This window comes from Lepisosteus oculatus, chromosome 21, assembly GCF_040954835.1.
Source record: "Lepisosteus oculatus isolate fLepOcu1 chromosome 21, fLepOcu1.hap2, whole genome shotgun sequence".
Lineage (NCBI taxonomy): Eukaryota > Metazoa > Chordata > Actinopteri > Semionotiformes > Lepisosteidae > Lepisosteus > Lepisosteus oculatus.
Genome location: NC_090716.1, coordinates 9738943 through 9757655, shown reverse-complemented (window position 1 = coordinate 9757655; position 18713 = coordinate 9738943). Strand labels below are relative to the sequence as shown.

The 18713-nt window shown below is 38.8% G+C and overlaps 2 protein-coding genes across 2 annotated transcripts; both read right to left on the bottom strand.

Moving 5' to 3' along the window:
• Positions 1-1425: 1425 nt before the first annotated feature.
• On the bottom strand, positions 1426-9825 carry LOC102696810 (nuclear receptor-interacting protein 3). The gene is made up of 7 exons (XM_015338087.2): positions 9324-9825; positions 5783-5965; positions 4927-5009; positions 3839-3978; positions 3552-3604; positions 2904-3001; positions 1426-2592 (listed from the first exon to the last, which is right to left on the bottom strand). The coding sequence occupies exons 1-7, from the start codon at positions 9495-9497 to the stop codon at positions 2577-2579; spliced, it is 747 nt and encodes a 248-aa protein (XP_015193573.1). The 5' UTR covers positions 9498-9825; the 3' UTR covers positions 1426-2576.
• A 945-nt stretch (positions 9826-10770) lies between these two features.
• Positions 10771-18643, bottom strand: LOC138224441 (forkhead box protein M1-like). Its single transcript, XM_069181759.1, has 8 exons — positions 17852-18643; positions 16900-17160; positions 16558-16670; positions 16020-16193; positions 15215-15343; positions 14613-14649; positions 13566-13726; positions 10771-12861 (listed from the first exon to the last, which is right to left on the bottom strand). The coding sequence occupies exons 2-8, from the start codon at positions 16919-16921 to the stop codon at positions 12157-12159; spliced, it is 1341 nt and encodes a 446-aa protein (XP_069037860.1). The 5' UTR covers positions 16922-17160; positions 17852-18643; the 3' UTR covers positions 10771-12156.
• Between the last annotated feature and the right edge of the window lie 70 nt (positions 18644-18713).

The following is an 18713-nucleotide window of genomic DNA, read 5'->3' as shown; positions in this document are numbered from 1 at the left end:
CTATTATCATCCCCAATATTGGTGCAGGCCACGGTGTACTTCTGGATGAAAAACAAGAACTATACTCGTAAATCAATGTATTAATTCTGCTTTTAACTAAGCACCAATTCTTCAGTAACAACCCATCATATTGAATATTTATTGCTTTAGACCCCTGTCTGTGACCTGTTCATCTTGTCCGCTCGTGTTCTCAGTGCTGCCAGCTCTGGAGTCGGCAGCGAGTTTCCTGGGACCTGTCGGCCTGTGGAGACTCAGAGCCGGGACCACGGAACAAGAGGGAAATCAGCTGGCCACTCCCATGGCCAGACCGTCAGTGTCACCTCCGGAAATCAACATCAGGCAAACCGGCAGCAGGGATTCAGTTCTTCCCATCCCATCCTCGAGCTTCTTAATCTTAAAGAGGTGTTTCTAAATTTAGATTAATTGAGCATTTCTAAATGTATAGAGTTGTCTATATTATATGTGATACACAAAAAGCAATACATCATAATTATCCCTTTCCCTTTCTTCTTTTGGTTGTTGTATTGTTATGTTGCCAGTACTTTTACTGTCAGGAGCCATGTGGGCCTGTCCATTTTTGATATGATGGAGCATTGTAAATGTTAGACCTGCTTTTGTGCCACACTCTGGTTAATTACGTTGTAATGCTGTTGTCCATTACTGTCCTTAGTGCATCTTTCATAGTGTTCCCCTAGATTGCCTCTTCAGCAGCTGAATGAAGAGCTCAGAGTGCCTTTGCTACATGGGTCTGTGTTTCATGACTATCAATACTTCTTCTACCTTAGTCAAAAGTAACAGTGCTAGCTTTCATTACCCAACAAAAGCTCTAATCAATGCAATTTAATAAAAGAAGGCTGAGCATATTTCACTCCAAAGCATTGCAAATAATAGCCCTGCAGAAACACTGTTATTGGTCTCAAAACTTGACATTTTTCTCTAAAAATTTAAGATTTATTTCTATTAAAAACACATTGTTACTTGAAAATTATCTGTAATGCACTGCTATAGACACATTAAGGCAAGAGTTAGCTCATCGCTGGAATTAATGGTGTCTGAAGATGGTCATTAGTTTTTTTTTTGTATGGACACTGTAAGAGAGGTTCAGTAGCCTATTGATAACTATGACTAATGTTACCACCAAAATACATTTGTAACAATAAATGAATATTCCTTTTTAATCATTAAATAACTTAATTAATCATTCAGAAAACTATACCTATTTACATGATACCTGTATACTGTTTACTTGATGTTATTTTAATGTATTGTCCCTAAAGAATCAGTGTTTAAAATGTGTGCTTTGGTGTTATTAAACATTATATCAAATGAGGCAAGGTGTAGTACATGAAATCTTACAGTATAATTATTTTTATAATCTACTAATCACAAAATGCTTTCTAATAATGAAGACGCAATAAAGCAGAATTGCACTTAATATGATTTTTATTTCAAGCATAAGAGCTAATCATACTTTAAAGACAAACAACAGAGTCCACTTTTAACTTAGGCAGCTATGTCCAGATCAAAAAGCTAACGTTAACTCTCAATGACTGCTGCACCAAAACTCTATTTATTTGAACACATAAAAATACTCAGAAAGTCACCTTAAATTTTTCACTTTGGTTGATACAATAACAATTAATCATATTAACAACATTACACCATATGTGTTATCTGTGCTATAAATCTCAAGTTATCAAAATACATTCACAAAAATTCATCTATATGTGGCTTTTATAAACTAATACAAACCAATAGTTGCTTAAATAGGACTAGAAATACAGCTCCTAATATAGAAGTAAATACCTCTCTCTACAAATGTGAAAATACAGGCACTAAGCTGAAAGGTAGAGCTGGTGTAAATAAATCAAAACTGTTAAAAAAGCTTTAAAGTGTGGTTACAGTCTGTGATATAACTCTGCTTTATATATTTTTTATCCACAGTCTTCCTACGAACAGAATGTAGAAACGGTTCTATCAATATTGAAAATTATAACTTTGGTTCTTTGTGAACCTGTTCGTGCAGTAACAGGAGCTCAGTCAAAGCAGTTTAAAATAACCACTAGCCTTCTTCATCCTGCTATATAAAAACACAATGTCTTTGATAAGCCAGTTACATTTACGGAACATTTTTTGAATTTTCTGTACTTGGAAATACAAGAATGTGATACATCTGGCTTAATTTTAAAAAACGTCTTTAAAATTGTTGCTAAAAGCCAAAGCAGCTTTTCATATAAGAAACCTTAAGCAATATTACAATTCTATGTTACAGCATGATAAACTTCATAAATACTGTAAATGTGCTCCATTGGTTTTTTTGTGGTCCATATATATAGTAAACCAGTATGTACTACAATGCATGAAGATGACATCATTAACATGACACTTGCTATTATATGTAATTCATCATGGCCACAAGCAGATAAGAAAATAAGGGACTGATTTGCAATGGAAAAATGGAGGAACTGTGATGGCAGACTGCAGGCTTTGTGAATGTTTGTGTGAATTCTAATTAAGCAACTGTGCACAGATTGTATATGTTAGTGCTGGCAGTCATGTGCTGAGAAAACTGTGTTTCAAATTCCAGGAGAGCTGATTAGTAGAGAGAGAAAAAAGAACAAAATTGATTTATTAAAGTACTTCTTTATGTATTCTCCAGAATACAAATGTCTCTAAACATTCATCATGGGCCTTGAAAGAAAACAGTTCCAAAATGCATTTATGGGACTTAAAAATATTTTAAAATAAAATCTAAATAAATAATGTTAAAAAGACAATGTAGAACTTTCTTTGTGTATCAGACTATTACAAAATCTACGAAACAGGAGCTGAGAAGATCATAAAATAGAACAGTAGAAAAATTAAAGCAATCCTGACATCAGCTGAAGTTGACATGTACTAACCTGTCTCCTTGCGATTCGTCTTTACCATCAACAAACTGAACTTGATCCTTTTCCACTCTGCCCAGAACTAAGACTCGCTTTTCTGTGTCAATCACACACTGAAAGAAGATGTCAAAACATCTATAAAAGGTTTTGTATATTCAGAGAAAAACATAAAAGAGATAAATGGATAAATCACTCATATAGGCACTGTTAATGCTGGACAGCCTGTAAAACATAATTAAAATAAACCATAGTGAACAGAAAAAAAAAAGTTAAGAAAACTATTTTATCTAGTGTTTTTCTAGTGGAAATCATAACAAAATTAATTAAGTAACAAAAAATAGTTTTTTGGGCTGTGATGAAGATGAAATCAAGTTTATTTACAGAGCAGTATAACATCATAATATAGGAAGCTGCTACAGGTTTAACTCTAATAAAGCTGTAAAAAATAAGTAAAGCACACATGACAGAACACAACTGCATTAAGTGTAATGTAGCAAAATAAAAAAACATATGCTGTAGTTGTTATGGCATCAAATTCCTTATTAGAAGGCAATACATTCTGCCTTCAGACAGCAATGTAAACCATACTACTACAGTTTTGGGGGTTTAGCTCTCCAGAGACCATTAGTTATCTGTAATTGGAAATATGAACAGCTTTCTTACCTTCAATGACTTCAGAGTTTTACTGCCCAGTGACATAAAGTTCCTGTCATTTTCTGTAAAATGAATTAATTTAAACTGTATCAGAACTGCCACAGTCATCATGTATATTGTATCAATACATTTCTAAATTACAGGATTCCACCACACTTGCAGTCAATATTCAGATCACTGCATGAAAGTTCAGAGAGATTGAACATTAAGTGTAGTCTTTTTGCCTACACTTAATAATTCTCAGCAGTCATGATTTAACATATAATATTACAGACTTTGGTACTTTTTAAACTCACCTACAACAATTACTGAGCAGTCGACCTTCACATGCCCAATCATCAGAGACACTTTCTCAATCTGTCCCATGGCTTGGAAACGATGTGAAAACAGGAGGTTGTCTGTTTCAATTTTGTTCGCATTGACAGATTCCTTTAAACTGAAAAGGTAAAAATACACATTAGCTACTTGTTTTATGGATGGAAACACAAGCCTTAGATATACAGGACCAATTACCCATCATTATCTCAATAGTAAATATTGGTTTGCTATTCCTCTATCTCTCAATGTGGGTGCAGAGGTGATCCAGAGGTAATTGTTCAGACGTAAAGACACAGTTTGCAATTCTAGATTGGGTGATATCATTGTAAAAATAATTGCCAATTTTCTTAAAGGAACTTTTTATCCTTTTTTTATTAAATGATCCACCTAATCCCCTTTGAGTCTGAGCCAGAAAAGCACTCTCAATGAAGTCTGAAATCTTGCAATTTGTAAATAAAATTATATAAGTAGTAGTTGCATTGATCTTTCAGTGAAACAAATTCAACCCGTGGTTTTCAGACACTTTACTGCCATCAAAACTGTTGCTGAATTTAAAAAAACAGTAAACATCGTACTACATAATGGTGACAAGCCACTAGATGTGTAGCACAAAGACCATTCTATGAGCAGAATACTAACAGATTGTTTTGGAGAACAAATATTTTGCAGAGAGGTAAAGGGAGTGTATAATAAGGAAAACCCTGGCTCCCAAGTGACTCAACCAGTATAGATGCTTGCTCGTGCACAGGTAGAGCTCTGTAGTCCAGGAGCTGCAGGTTCGAGCCTGAGTCTTGTCATTAGCCAACTGGGATTCCCTGAGTAGATGGCACATGAGTGTCTGAGTGCCACCGAGGGGGAGGCTGGGAGAAGTTGGCCAGGGCCCTCTCTGGTCACAGCGACAGAGTGTGTGAGGGATGTGCTGCTTCTCCAATTGGTGCTGAACCTCCATCGGTTTGCAAATAGGTGCCCAGATAAAACAATCACACAACGGGCTATTCCACCAGGTGAGCTGACACAAAAGAATTGGTGATGATTTTTTTCTTATCCAATTGTTTGCGATGCATACCCGAGTCTGTCCAGACACGCAGTGGAAATGAAGTTATACTTGCAGCCAGTGTCAATCAGGACCTTAATCTCCCTCCCAGAGCACTGTTGGGAGCAGGGGAAATGAGATTAGTTAAATAGAGAACATTTCTCTATTGATTTAATGAAACCATAAATCAGCAGAACGGGACTATTAAAATTACATTAAAGCTGCATTAAATAGCAGAAACTGCACTACCACTACATTATTATTTTTCACATTAGCTAATAAAAACAGAGATACCAGCATTTTCACCTTTAGCAGCAACAAACGCCTGGTCTTTTTTCATATTTGCCAGTAAATGCCCAAGACAGCTGGTGTAATAATCCTCACTCAGAATCTCTGAAGGTCACAGGAAAAGTAGGATATCCTAATGTCCCAAGGTTGACTGGAATGTATTCATTCAAACTTTACCGTGGGTTACACAGAATGTCCGATTAGAGCAGCCAGCATTTGTTGGACACCATAAAAACAACCCAAGAACCCCTGCATACTTTGAATAAAAGGTCAGATAAAAGCAATATTAAGGGAAAAATATGATATAGGTAAACATAAAGCTTTAGAGTCACTTGCTTACACTTTCAAAACAAACAGGAGGTACAGGACACCACGTGTACCATGAATCTTCAAATACGGAGGTGCTGCACTTAAGATTAAAAAAATTACCCAAATAAATTACAAGGTTTTATTTCATATTGCTTGTTTACCTTCTCTACAAGTTTCCCAATCTTTTTAAGATAGGCTTCTGAAAAAATACAACAATGCTGCTGTATTACCTTGTTTAGCAGTCAACACTGCTTATATCTACTCTGACTGAGTTCTTAAAATGTGTTGTTACCTTGCAACACACAAATATGAGGTCCTCTTCCTCTGGTACTGTTATGCCCTCTGGTTTGCTGTGATGAAAACCATTGCTCTGTGCATGTATTGCATTGTTTGGGAGCCTTGTTCCACGGTTGTTCATTCGAAATCTCGACAGGTTTGTTTCCAGTAGTCGTCTCTGAAGGATGTTGTGTGGCTGCTGTAAAAATGAATAACTGCCTTTAATACTAGCAATTCTTTGCTTTGTCTCTACACAGAGATGCTGTCATCAAAATTAACCAATCACAAACATAATGAAAGCAGTTGGATATAACACCCAAATTAACAAGGCTCACTTACCTTCATATGCACTTTATTTGAGGTATAACAGAGTAATGTGCAAAATTCTGGTAAACTTATGTAAGAGTATTAACTGTATATATCTTTGTATAGTTACTGTACTGTATATTGTGTTGATTGATTGTTGTTTTTTCATTTGCAGACATTCTTACTGAACATTTTAATATCCTCTTTTTCAATTCTGTTTTTTATTTTTTTAAAGCAAGTCAGGTCACTGAAACTATACCTCTCATATTAGCCCAGGAGAGAGGAAGGCAGAATCCATGTCAATGTGAAACATGCGCTGCCAAGCCATCATCTAACTCTCCCTCCTTGAGCACAGTGACATCAGCAGGGCACAGGCATATCTTTGTATAGTTACTGTACTGTATATTGTGTTGATTGATTGTTGTTTTTTCATTTGCAGACATTCTTACTGAACATTTTAATATCCTCTTTTTCAATTCTGTTTTTTATTTTTTTAAAGCAAGTCAGGTCACTGAAACTATACCTCTCATATTAGCCCAGGAGAGAGGAAGGCAGAATCCATGTCAATGTGAAACATGCGCTGCCAAGCCATCATCTAACTCTCCCTCCTTGAGCACAGTGACATCAGCAGGGCACAGGCATCAGAGGGAGGACAGATGCAACTCTCCCTTTAACACAGCAAGTTCACATGCACCAGACAAGCTGAAAGCATCACTGTCAGATAGGAAGCTGAGGCATTCCTGGCCACTTTCAAACCTACCCAACACTGGAAGAGCTCAGCCAGCTGGGAATCTTATCACTAGCTAGACTGGTGATATCACCCTGTGATCACCCAGATTAAGATTCAGATCTGTGATCTGTGTGCACGGTTTTATGTCTTGAGACACCCAGATGCCCCTTATCTGTGCTTGTGTTGCTCGTTCTGAATTAAACATACCCATCACAAGAAAAGTGCTTAAATGCATAACAGAGCTTTCTTTGCCGTTGATGAAAACAACAACACCCTTCATCTTGAAATTGCACAGCTACAATGTTTGCCTTTCAGAAGCCAAGCAGGAATATGCAAGAACTCAGGGTATGAACAGCTTGCTCTGCTTGGCGGCTTAAACCAAACTGCCAACAAAGAAAATACTGGGCCCTAACTGTTAACTTTGGGCTTAAGTGTTCTCTTCCTTTAAAAAGCCACATCTGCTGCTCTCCCAGAAAGCACTAAAAAATGTCCTGCAGTGATCTGCATCATAACCCCTTGGTGAAACACCTGCAACAAACAAATCTGGAAAAAGTTGTTGCAAGGAGAGCAGCATGGTGTCGATGCAGTGAGCTCTTGTGTCCCAGGTTTGATTCCTGACTGGATCTTGGATTTTTTTCATCTATGCGTGCTCTGACTTCTTCCTTCCAAAGACATGCTAATTAACTGTTGTCTTTTTGTCTCTGCATGCACACCTGTCCAGTGTGTAACCCTGACGTGCACCAGGAATCATCTCCGGGTTGCCTCCACATTTACATGGAGTAAACGACTTTCTAATGAAGAATGGATAGTTTAAGGAAATGTTATGGAGGATTGAGCAGAAAGGCAAGGATTAGTAAATAAATCTTTCACTTTTTTTGGTCAGCAATTTCGGGTTCACCTCAGGCTAATCAGAGGAGGCTTTAGACTCTCCCACATTTATGTGCCCGATGTCTGCCACTTGCAATGTTGAGCAGCACTTACATCATGCCCCTGCCTCATTGAGTGAATCACAATCCTTCCTCTCGGGAGACAGCCCAGCCAGATCCCCCATACACTGCCAGAGAACCTCTGCTGCAGCATGTAGGTCATTGTGGGATGTGTGGCACCTGCGTACCTGTGGAACCCTGGAGGATCTGTCCTCGCTGGCTCCACAGCAGTGACATCCAAATTAATTATACACAAGACACTAGCATCCATAACGAGGAATCTAGCACGGGCAAGGAAGAACTTTCCCAAAACACATATTATCTCTTGTTCTGCGAAGGATTTATATCTTGCTCACTAGTATTAGATAGGGGAATCAAGTAGTATACAGCTACCCAAAAGAGGGCTAGATTCTAGCAAGTCACTAGTTTGTCTGTAATATTATAAAACCTCTCAGCAGAGTCACCTCCAGAAGTTCCAGACATTTACACTCTGTGTTTTGTTTTGCCACAGAACACAATTTCAGTCAAAGGCCTCCTGAATTAAGCATCGATTTGTACAGATATTAAAATGATCCTTTCCATATCAGACCAATACAAGGGCACCAGTAAAACTAACTGGCTTGGAAGATCTCAACTGAGAATTTTTAAGCATAGTTGGAAATACAAAAGTGGGGTTAAGTAGCTACATAACAACTTATTTGTTAATATTTTCTATAAATTCACTATGAAACTGCAGAACAACTAGGATTGAAATTGTATAATAAACAGCATATAACATAAATACAAACATCATAATTCATAATGTAAATACTGTATAGTTCATAATGCAACTTGTATAGGTGGCTCTCTGACAGCTGCTAGTAAACACTACTTTAAGAAAAGCAGTCTATATACTGTATAGCATAAAACCTTGTTGCGACAGCTATTTGATCATCTGTGTATATGTGATCAACCACAACCAAAACAATATGTTTTAATATTTTACGTCAATCTACCTTAACGTAGTGGTTAGTTAATTTACAATTCGTAGCAAAGGTTGAAAAGGCTATATATGGTAGTACAGGGTCCTTTTAGACACCGGCAAATTATTATTTCAAATGGTTATTTTAATAGCTTATTAGACAACCGGGTTCATCAGCAGTCTGTTCAAGTTCATTTTCCCTGAAGAGGCCTTCACAAACAGATTCTCCTTAACGATGGAGCAGCATAAAAAATAAAAGCTGTCGCTCGACCATAAGCCTAGTCTGTTACCGTTATTATTAGTAGGGATAATATTATGTGCCATCAAACCTATTAAGTTTTAGGGAGACAACATCGTCTTCCCAACAACAAAGCATCGCATTTTAACTGAAAACAGGAAATGTGGCTATATTAAAACTTTTAGAAAAGCTTATATGTCTTTGGAATGTCCCTCTAAACGAAATGTCAATACTCGTAGCTATAACACTATATTATTATCCGAATCATTAACTTCCAAGACAATAAACATGTTCTGAATACAGTACGTAAACACATTCAATAACGACACATTTTAAGATGGGCATATAAAAAAGATAGTCAATTAACACGTTTTAAACACGAAGGAAAACTCTTACCATTTCTTTTGAGGTGCCTAATTTCTTCAGGCCGTCTAACGGGAGCAGGTCCGCGGAGTCCTTGTGTAGGAACTGGACCGCCTGCTTCATCCTCCGCTGCTGCCTCAGCGCAGCAGCCTCTCTGATCTCCATCTCCTTCCTGCTGCCGTCGGTCAGCACACCAGAATAAAACATCTCCGGCGAAAGGCAACTTCTTTAGGCTCCGTTTAAAAGAGCCAGAAGGTGGCAGAGCACGGTCTGCGGCTTTATATACAGGTGAAGCGCGGTGACGCGTCGGACGCCGCCTGTTTGGTGACCGCAGAGCCGAGCGCCGACTGTGACATTCAGCAATGACAGGACTCGGGGCACCGTTCAGAGAGAGATTACCACCAAGAGAATCCGTACGAATACGGAGGAGGCTGTCTTTAGAGAAAAAATAAATCTAAGTCGTTTGTTTAACGACCTGTTGTTCGTTTACAGACAAGAACACTTGTCTAACACTCATCTGAAGGAAATATCTTCATACGGCGGTATTAACAGTCACCGGCACGTTAGGTTCAATCATTTCAGATAAGACAAGTAATACTGAGGGAATAGTTTAGAAATTAACCCACACACCCATCTTTTCCACGAAAATATTAACTTCAGGTTAAATCCGAAGTGAAAAGTCAGTATTCTTCTCTCACTGAAGGCTTCTCTGGTACAGAACAAGTAGAGGTTGTGAAACCTCTAGAAAAGCAGGAAAGCTTGAAATATCATAACCGTTCAGCTATTGAGCCTTCTTCGGGTGTGAAAAAATAATGCTACAACACCCAACACAGAACGTCTCCAGACTTATTATTTTCAATGTATAGCATGTGGACCATCATTGTAGACCTTGTACAGCCAAATGGTTCCTTTAAAAACTCCAGTTGCTGCTTGAAAAAGTGAATGATGGAGAAGCTGCTGAATGCAGGGGTGATTTCAGGCTCTCTCTGCACCTTGCAAAGTGAACCCATAGCAGGTTTGAAGAAGACTTCAGTTTTTTTCGTCAGCCAGTGGAAGTTGTTCTTTGTCAAGGGCTCTCTTTTATCCTCCATTTGATTCCATCACGCAAGGATACCAGTCAACTTAGAACAATAATCTACAACTTTAAACTAGAATGGAAAAAATTCACAGACAAACTGCAAGGAAGATGTGCAGGAAGTAAAAAAAAAAGAGGTTCCAATGGAAAACCAAACTTCTAAAGACCTGGCAAAATACTTCTGTCTTAATGTCAAGCAAAAATGCAAGAAGTAGAGGCTACTACATTAACACGATTATGATTTAACAGGAATCACACAACAATGGCAAAACTTTGGTGTCTTAGAGAGAGGACTGAGGTATTGTCTGCATGGATCAGACTTGAGGGTTCAAGAGGCATAATGTTAGGAGGATGCTAATGACAACCAAATTCAAAAATCAATTATAATGAAATAAAAAGATAAAGTTGGCTTTCATGAAAGATTTTAATTTTCCCCAACAAAGACTGAGGAAAACCATCAGGGACACTGGAAGATGAGATTGAAATGACACATTGCTAGCTTTCTTAGTTTGTCAAGGCACATACTGGTCTTTTTGAACAATCAGGAGACTATGAGGAAAATAGAGGTGATATAACCATTACATCAAAATATGACATGCTTTGAAGTATATTCTGAAACTGTAAAGGTAGTATACAAAGTGGGTTATAAAGGAAGTGAGACAGGATTGTTACAAAACTGAGACGTAACATGAGATACGAGTCACTACCATTGAATGAGAGCAAATTCTGCTTACATGTACAGGTCAATCCCTGAAGTCAAAGTCTAGAAAGCAGTGGCCCAATTAGTTAGTCATTCAAGAAAAATGAGAAAGAAAGCACTTTATAGAATGATTTACAAATCAGCACAATAAGTTGCAAACAAGTTTAAAAAAAATGTTAGAAAAGCCAACAGAGAAATGAAAGAATATCACAATGAAAAGGAAAGGTTTTCCCCCCAAAACACTGCAACAACAAAAGAACTGTAAAGGATGAAGAAAATTGCCTCCTGCCCAGGAAAGAGTATAAAATTGTAGTAACACAGAAGTGGCGGAAGTTTCCCTGCTACTAGCTACATGTCAGATAAATCTCCAGGGCCAGATGATATACTACCAATTGCACTAACGGAAATGAGGGTTCTTATTAACTACCTCATTTCAATGTCACTCAAGACATGGATAACATACACTGACTGGAAAACCGCTGAAGCAGCATCCTTCCATAACATGGTGACAAAAGAGAATCATGTCATAGGAGTAACTGTTGGTCTGTAATTACAGTCACACATATGGAGCTGACAATTCTAACTAAATTAGTCATATATACAGATTTAGTATTCTAACAGACAGCCTAATTAGACAGGAAATTTAGAAACGAGATCTTGAATAAGGGTTTTTTGAACAAGCTTATATTAAGGAAGACCTGGATGGGATATTGGGATTAATCAAGTGAGCTAGATGAGTTGTAAATTATGTTCTCAAAGTGTTTATTTTTTAAATCACATAATGAAAGCCTTCCATTTTGAATAAGGTGTTCAAGACCTGGAACCGAGACAAATGCAAACCAAAAAAAGCTGACACCATGGACTTTATCACAGAAGGCAGTTCTTTCCACAACTATAAATTACAGTTTTGCCTAAATACATTTCCATAAAATAATCTTCACCAGTATATTACACATCCCTGCTAGACTTTATCTTCACATACTGTTTTAGCAGCTTAATGACTTTTCAAGCCCGGATTTACTGTACACTACAGCAATCCTGTCACATGACATTGTTCACAATTAAATTATACCCAATGATGCAGCACAGAATTAGCTACCATCCGACGTAAATGCTGCCCAGCTGATAGTGGCCAGGTCTGTGTCCTCGTCGATGTCTGGAAGAGTGAAGTCAGCAAAGACTCGCGCCAGGCCCTCATTCTTGTGGTCCAGCCCTGGCTCCTCGGAAGCCATAGTTGCTTTAATGGGAGTCAAGCCAAGGAAAGCGAACTCGGACAGATCCTTCTCACTGTTATTACCCTCAAGGCTGGACCTAGCATTTTCTGCGAGGGGTGTAAACCCAAGGCTTTCATACTCTAGACTCTCACCACCGGGAGACTTAAAGAAACTGTCACCAAGTAAGCTATCCAGAGATTTAGTTGGTGTCTCTCCTCCTGGCAGTGGGACACTCCGCAAAAACAGAGCAGGATCTGCGCCTGGTGTTGATGTGGCCAAACATTCCATGTTTTTCTTTTTAGGTGTTTTAAAAGGAGATGTTGCGAATATTTCACTGTCCACCTTAGGTTCCAAAGACACGTTATTCTCACTGTCTAACCCCGAGTCATTTGCGAAGCCAGGTTGGTCCTGCGAAAGCAGTCCTGGATCCTTTAAGGGCTGAAGTTTTTGCTTCCGTTTCTGATGAAGCCTCTGCTGGGTGCATTTATTCCTGCTATTGGTTATGATGGGCTCCCGTAATGCTTGGCTTATATCAGGTACTTGAGGACTAAATGCAGTGTGGGCACTTATGGTGATAGAAATCTAGAGAAAAGAGAGAAACGATGTTTTGAAGCTCAAAAAGCAATCACTTTATGAAAGCAGAGAACTCAAGGACAGAATATCAAAAGAATCAGCCATGTGTTTGGGTTGTATTTCTTAAACAGCATAGTTTATGAAAACACGCTGCCATCAGGAAGCATGTTTCCAATAGAAATGGTCAAAAGTGAAAGGGATCTTAATGTTGCAAAAGTTTATAATTAAATTATTTTTTTTTAATTGTGCATTTTCCATGAACCATACATCTCTAATCTCAAGTGCGCTTTGTGGGAAGTTTATATTCTCTATAAATGTGTTTCTTAAAATGAAACCTTCTTGTGCAATTCTGATATTATATTCCGAGATAAGTTAGGGATATTTTAAAAACAAAAATTACAATACACAATTCTGCAAAGATTTTTAAGAACTAAACATCTATTACTTACTGATCTTGGGAAAGGCTAGCAGTTTAAAGTCTTCTGCCTCAGTGCGAGGCCCTCTTACGTCAGCTAGGTCTCATAAGAACAGTCCAGCTGATGGAAGCTGATGACTGACTATTTACTGATCTCATGTCCTGGGAAAAGGCTTCATTACCAACGCAAATCACCTACATTCAGCGGGTGCAATTTGTATGTTGCTATGTCATGTTATCCATTTTACTACAGCCCCTGGCAGATTCAGACAAACATCAGACGGATGTACTCCATTACCTTCGGAGCAATCGCTCTCTGTGCAGTGACAGTCTGGGTGCTGTGAGGAGGCTCGTGTGGCGCCACCTGGCAGAGAGCTGAGGGGTTTATGAAGACTGGAACGGGGACCAGGCAGGGCACAATGCCATGGGGCAACAAAGGCTGCATTTTCTTCACAGCACCTAGCCGTTATTAACAGAGACATGGAGACTTTAAGGGCCACATTCATAAAGAATTTTTAACCCTGCTACTTTTATCACATTTCCACATATAACGGGTACAAAATGAAGACTCTTAAAGGGGAACTGCGGTCCGTTTCTCAGACCGGTTGTTAAACCTTGGTAACGAAAGAAATGCAAGAAATGACCAATTTTACACATTTTTAATTAAGCACAAAATCGCGAAATTTGAGAAAGTACCGCAAGTCGCCATGTTGTCACAAACCCCCGCGAAAGGGAGAAGTTGAGCGAATGGCGACATGAAGCGGCCCTTCCTGCTCACTAGTCACTGTGATGTACAAGTGAATAAGTACAGGGTGTGCGGCAGACATTTCACCACAGAAATGTTCCCACTTCATCTGCATGCAGAGCTAACCAATAACTACTATTTGTCGGCAGAACCGTCTCGAAATCAAGTGCAATATTTCTACTGGATTGAAAGAGATGCTTGTGTACAATGTAATAAGGCCTCTTCACGTCACTGGAAGGTTTGTTGCCTCGTTCTGAATCGCAGACAATGATAGCAACGTGACAATATGCATACCTGGAACTTTTGTTTATTTTGTGATGTAAAATGGAGGATTTACATGTTACAGTATACATTTTACTCTTAATGCGGTTTGAAATGCACTCATCAATGTTGATTCGTCCTAACCCAGAAATATAAAAATAGCGTTGCAGTTCCCTTAAATTAATATTCTGAAAGGTTTCAAGGACACTTCACAACTTTGGGAGCTGGGATATAAGGAAAAATACATTTCACACTTTGTGGTGACTATTTTATGGATATATCCCTTTAGTATACACTTATTCAGCCATGCCAAAATAAAAAGATTGAATAATAAAATACCTTTTTTTCCTACTGACACACTTGGGACTCCGATATTCTGAAAAAGACAATTACAAACGAGGACAAAAAATTAACTAGACATACACTTTATAACATGTCTTCATTGCTTGCCACATCAATTACTTGACTGAAAAGTAAGGAGTACAATCCTGGAAGAGTAATCTACTCCTGTTAAAAAGAAAGGCTATTAAAAAGCTCTCGGTTTTAAACAAGGTGCTAGACTGCAAGAGGGAACAGGTCCTATTAGAACAAAGGCTTCACAGTCTGCAGATCTGCTCCTTCAAATAGGTTTACTATGAATGTGCGAAAACAAGAAGTTAAAAGAAAAAAAAAACATCTTTTTGACATTCTGGCCTATAGCACATAAAAGGCATTTAAAGGGGATTCCTTAACAGGAACTTACTAGGAAATAACTATTACACAGTTAAACTACAAATTTGTCTTTCACTTGTATAGGAGACATCTTTATTTTTATTATGGCAATAATAAGAACCCGCCAAACTTCCTTCATAAAGAAAAGCATTTGAGATGGCCTTTATATTTCTCCAGACGTTAGCCTTGCCTCACATGAACACCCCAGTGCTGTCCTTACTGATGCTTACACTTGACTCTAATGATGGAAAGATGCTGGGTTCCGGTTGGGCTTTCACTGTCCAAAAGGAGCTCCTGCCGTTTCCTTCTGTCTCCCGTATGAAAATATCCCGGATTGACAGGCTGTGTCGGATAGAATTCTGCAAAAGATAAGATTTTTAGAACGGTTTTCTTCCAAGAGATGGAATCCACACGGAGACTAGTGATCAGCTTTGACACGGACTGGCCTTCAGTGTGCACCAGTGAAAGGCTGAGTAAACGTGGGAAAACTGCCGTTTCCACTTACAGACGTGTACAATCCACACATCATTTGGATGGTCTACCGTGTCCATCTGCATTTCCTAAATATACATATTTCTGTATACTGTAGATGTGGAGACCTAAGCGTTGCAAGCCAAGAACTCTCTCAAGACTGATGTTTTCAGAAACTCAAGTCTTTCTGTTCGACAGCACACTCACTCTGGGAACTGGCAATCCATCTTTGCAAGAGCTCCAGTGTGTTCCCAGATATCACTGACCTCAGCAGAACACCTCCAGTATGAAGCCAGAGGGTTTGTGCAGTTTGCACTTGTATGCAGTGTCAATGTCCTAATTGACTTTAAAGTATTTAAGTAGAGATTTACAGACTAATTAAACCCAAAGACCTACTGGTATTTTACATGTTGTATTATGTTGCAAAGGTCACTGTTTGGACAGAAACAATGCCATGGAAACCAGAAACTGAGTATTTATTGCTCAGGAATGCATGTTGTTGCAAGTCTATCATGATAATCTTAATGATCAGGTTCAGCTGATATGGATAGCAAGTGCAATTACCTTCCACCCAGGGTTGGCATAGTTTTTGTAATAAGGAAAATGCTCCTCCACCCAGGCATAGATCTGCTGGAGTGTCAGCCTTTTTCCTGGAGTGCTGTTCAGGGCTAGCTTTATAAGTTCAGAATAAGAGTGTGGGGGACGCTTAACCAAAGGACATTTTGGTGGTTTCACGAACTGAAGGAAAGAGGGAGGAAAAAGAGAACAGGTCCTATTAGAACAAAGGCTTCACAGTCTGCAGATCTGATCCTTCAAATTTACTACGAATGTGTGAAAACAAGAAGTTAAAAGAAAAAAAAACATCTTGGCCTATGGCACATAAAAAGCATTTAAAGGGGATTCCTTAACAGGAACTTCACAAAAAAATAACTATTACACAGTTAAAGTACAAATTTGTCCTTCACTTGTATAGGAGACATCTTTATTTTTATTAACCCTCTATGGTATGGTGTATGTTTAAATATAAAAATAAAAATATGCATTTAATTACCACCTTTGCTTCATGACAGCAGTGTAAATGAGCCTTCGTACTAAGTCTTACCTTGGTTCTTGTAGTAACTTTCTTCTTTTGTTCTGGGATCATTCCAGCACAAGAGAACCTTCCCAGCCAATTAATGTTAGTCAGGCTGTCATCCAGTTCTGACCCATTTTGTGCTGTACAGTTTCACAGAAAAAACAACAACTTGTAGACCGATGGTGACAAAAAAAGCAAGCTAGATAATAACACAAAAAGAAGGCTCTATCATGCATCTGATAAATCTGTACAATATTTAAACATGTTCATTCTGTTAAATCTGAAAACATTGTTTCAAAGAACAGCAAAAAAAATTATCTATGACTGGGAAAGAGTATACAAACTGCTATAGTAACTGGTGCAGCTTACCTTCATTTTCTTCATTTTCCATGCTATTTGACAATTCTGTACGATCCGGCAATTTTCCAAAGCACAAAAATATCAGGTTCCCCTAAATTAAAAAATATCCCCCCCTCTCTCCTTTGAGCAGATGAATTGACCTCCTTTGGTTAGATCCTTTCTTCTCATAGCATCTAAAGATTTGGGAATGTGTTCTGTCAGCTTGGCAGGCAAAAATGGTTTGAAAGGCAGCTTTACATACTTATAGTAGCTCCTTTTTCGGTTTTTACGCTGCAAAACAAGGACATTATTTCGTTACTTAAAACCATAACTTCAACAATCTATCAGTTTTGCTGACGTTGTTGTGTTGTATGAAAACACAAAATAAACACAGGCTGTCAGTAGCTTGTTTGTAAACTGGGCGCGTTGATGCAAGACCGTAAGACAAAACAACAGGCATCAGTTAATATTTTTATTAAGTACAGTGCCAAGTTGGGAGACACTTCAATGCAGAGCGAGTTACATCCATATCCATTTGCTGTGCGTAGACATGCATTTTACTGAGAAATAATGCGAGTGAAATATTGTAACCTTGAGCAAAGTAACACCAAGTGTCCCACCTGGGAGTCGAGTCCACAACGTCCCGTTACATTTAAAAACATCTCCGATTGCTTCGTATCCAACACAGTTCAAAACTATAAAACAGCGGCTGTTTCCTAAACTGACCGTATAACTACTCAGCTTTTCACCACAATAATACCCGGGTTTTGCAGCTCGATCACAATTTTATTTTCTTTCCGTATTAATTCCGAACCACAACAACACACCATGATGACAGACATGATTTATCACGAAACAATTTAGATAAAATGATGACAGCGCCCGAGAAATACCAATTAAGAGTCATTAGAAACGCCCGTTTTATACAAGATGTCGTCGATTCTATTACACATAACTAAACATGTCGTACATTTACACCTACTTCACAAAAGATGAAATGCCATTTGGAAAACCCCTCCGAGTCTTTATCGCAAATGTCCACCCAACACCCTTTTGAAACTGGAGGCTTTAACTCTCCCGTCCAATCGCTGCCAAGAGTCAGATATCGCGATAATTTGTAACTGCGAAGACTCCGCACGGTGGTGAGTACTCTAGCGCCACCTTGCGTTCCGCAAGTGGAATGATCACGATGGGTGGTACCGCAGACATGGCGCCTGTGCACAATGGGTATACTGTACAACGATTCAGAGTATGCGTTGTTTATTATGATTGACGATGGTTATTCAGCCACTGCTCCCGGTCCGCTGTGAATCCTCGGTCCTCACACACAGGGAAACCTGAGCCCACGTCGTAGCGTGGACATGAAGTCACAAGCATCTCCGCTGCAGGACACTTTCTCAGGATCTGTTGACTTTAAAATGATTTTAACTCTGTGTAGCTCCACCTTTAGTAATAACAGACAAATTCAATATTCATGTATCAATGGACGTCTTACTTTGGGTGACTCCAGACAAATGTTGAAAAAAAAATGTTGAAAGCTCCTTTTATAGAATTTTTACAGGACAAAGTGCAACACCTTGCATTGCGTGAAGAAAGTCAAATTGAAGAAGCGTGGCATGGTGATTAGTGCTTGCTCTCGGGTCCAGGGTAGCGTGTATTCTGTTTGGAGCTTGCCTGGGTTATTGCTGGGTGCTCCAAATCGCTCTCACCTCCTGAAGAGGCACTGCCCCCTTTGTACACGAGTCCTGCAATGGGCTGCTGTCTCGTCCAGTGTACAATCCAGCTTCAGGCCCTAAACTGCCACAATAGGCTCCAGACTGCTGCAGTCCTTACTAGGAATAAGC

Coding starts and splice junctions, on each gene's coding strand:
- LOC102696810 (XM_015338087.2), bottom strand. CDS start 9,497: ATGTTTTATTCTGGTGTGCTGACCGACGGCAGCAGGAAGGAGATGGAG. Junction 5,010..5,782: donor TCATATTTGTGTGTTGCAAG/GTAACAACACAT, acceptor TGCTCCCAACAG/TGCTCTGGGAGGGAGATTAA. Junction 3,002..3,551: donor AAACTCTGAAGTCATTGAAG/GTAAGAAAGCTG, acceptor ATCTTCTTTCAG/TGTGTGATTGACACAGAAAA.
- LOC138224441 (XM_069181759.1), bottom strand. CDS start 16,921: ATGGAAAATGAAGAAAATGAAG. Junction 15,344..16,019: donor ATGCCAACCCTGGGTGGAAG/GTAATTGCACTT, acceptor TATCTTTTGCAG/AATTCTATCCGACACAGCCT. Junction 12,862..13,565: donor AGAGAGCGATTGCTCCGAAG/GTAATGGAGTAC, acceptor TCTTTTCTCTAG/ATTTCTATCACCATAAGTGC.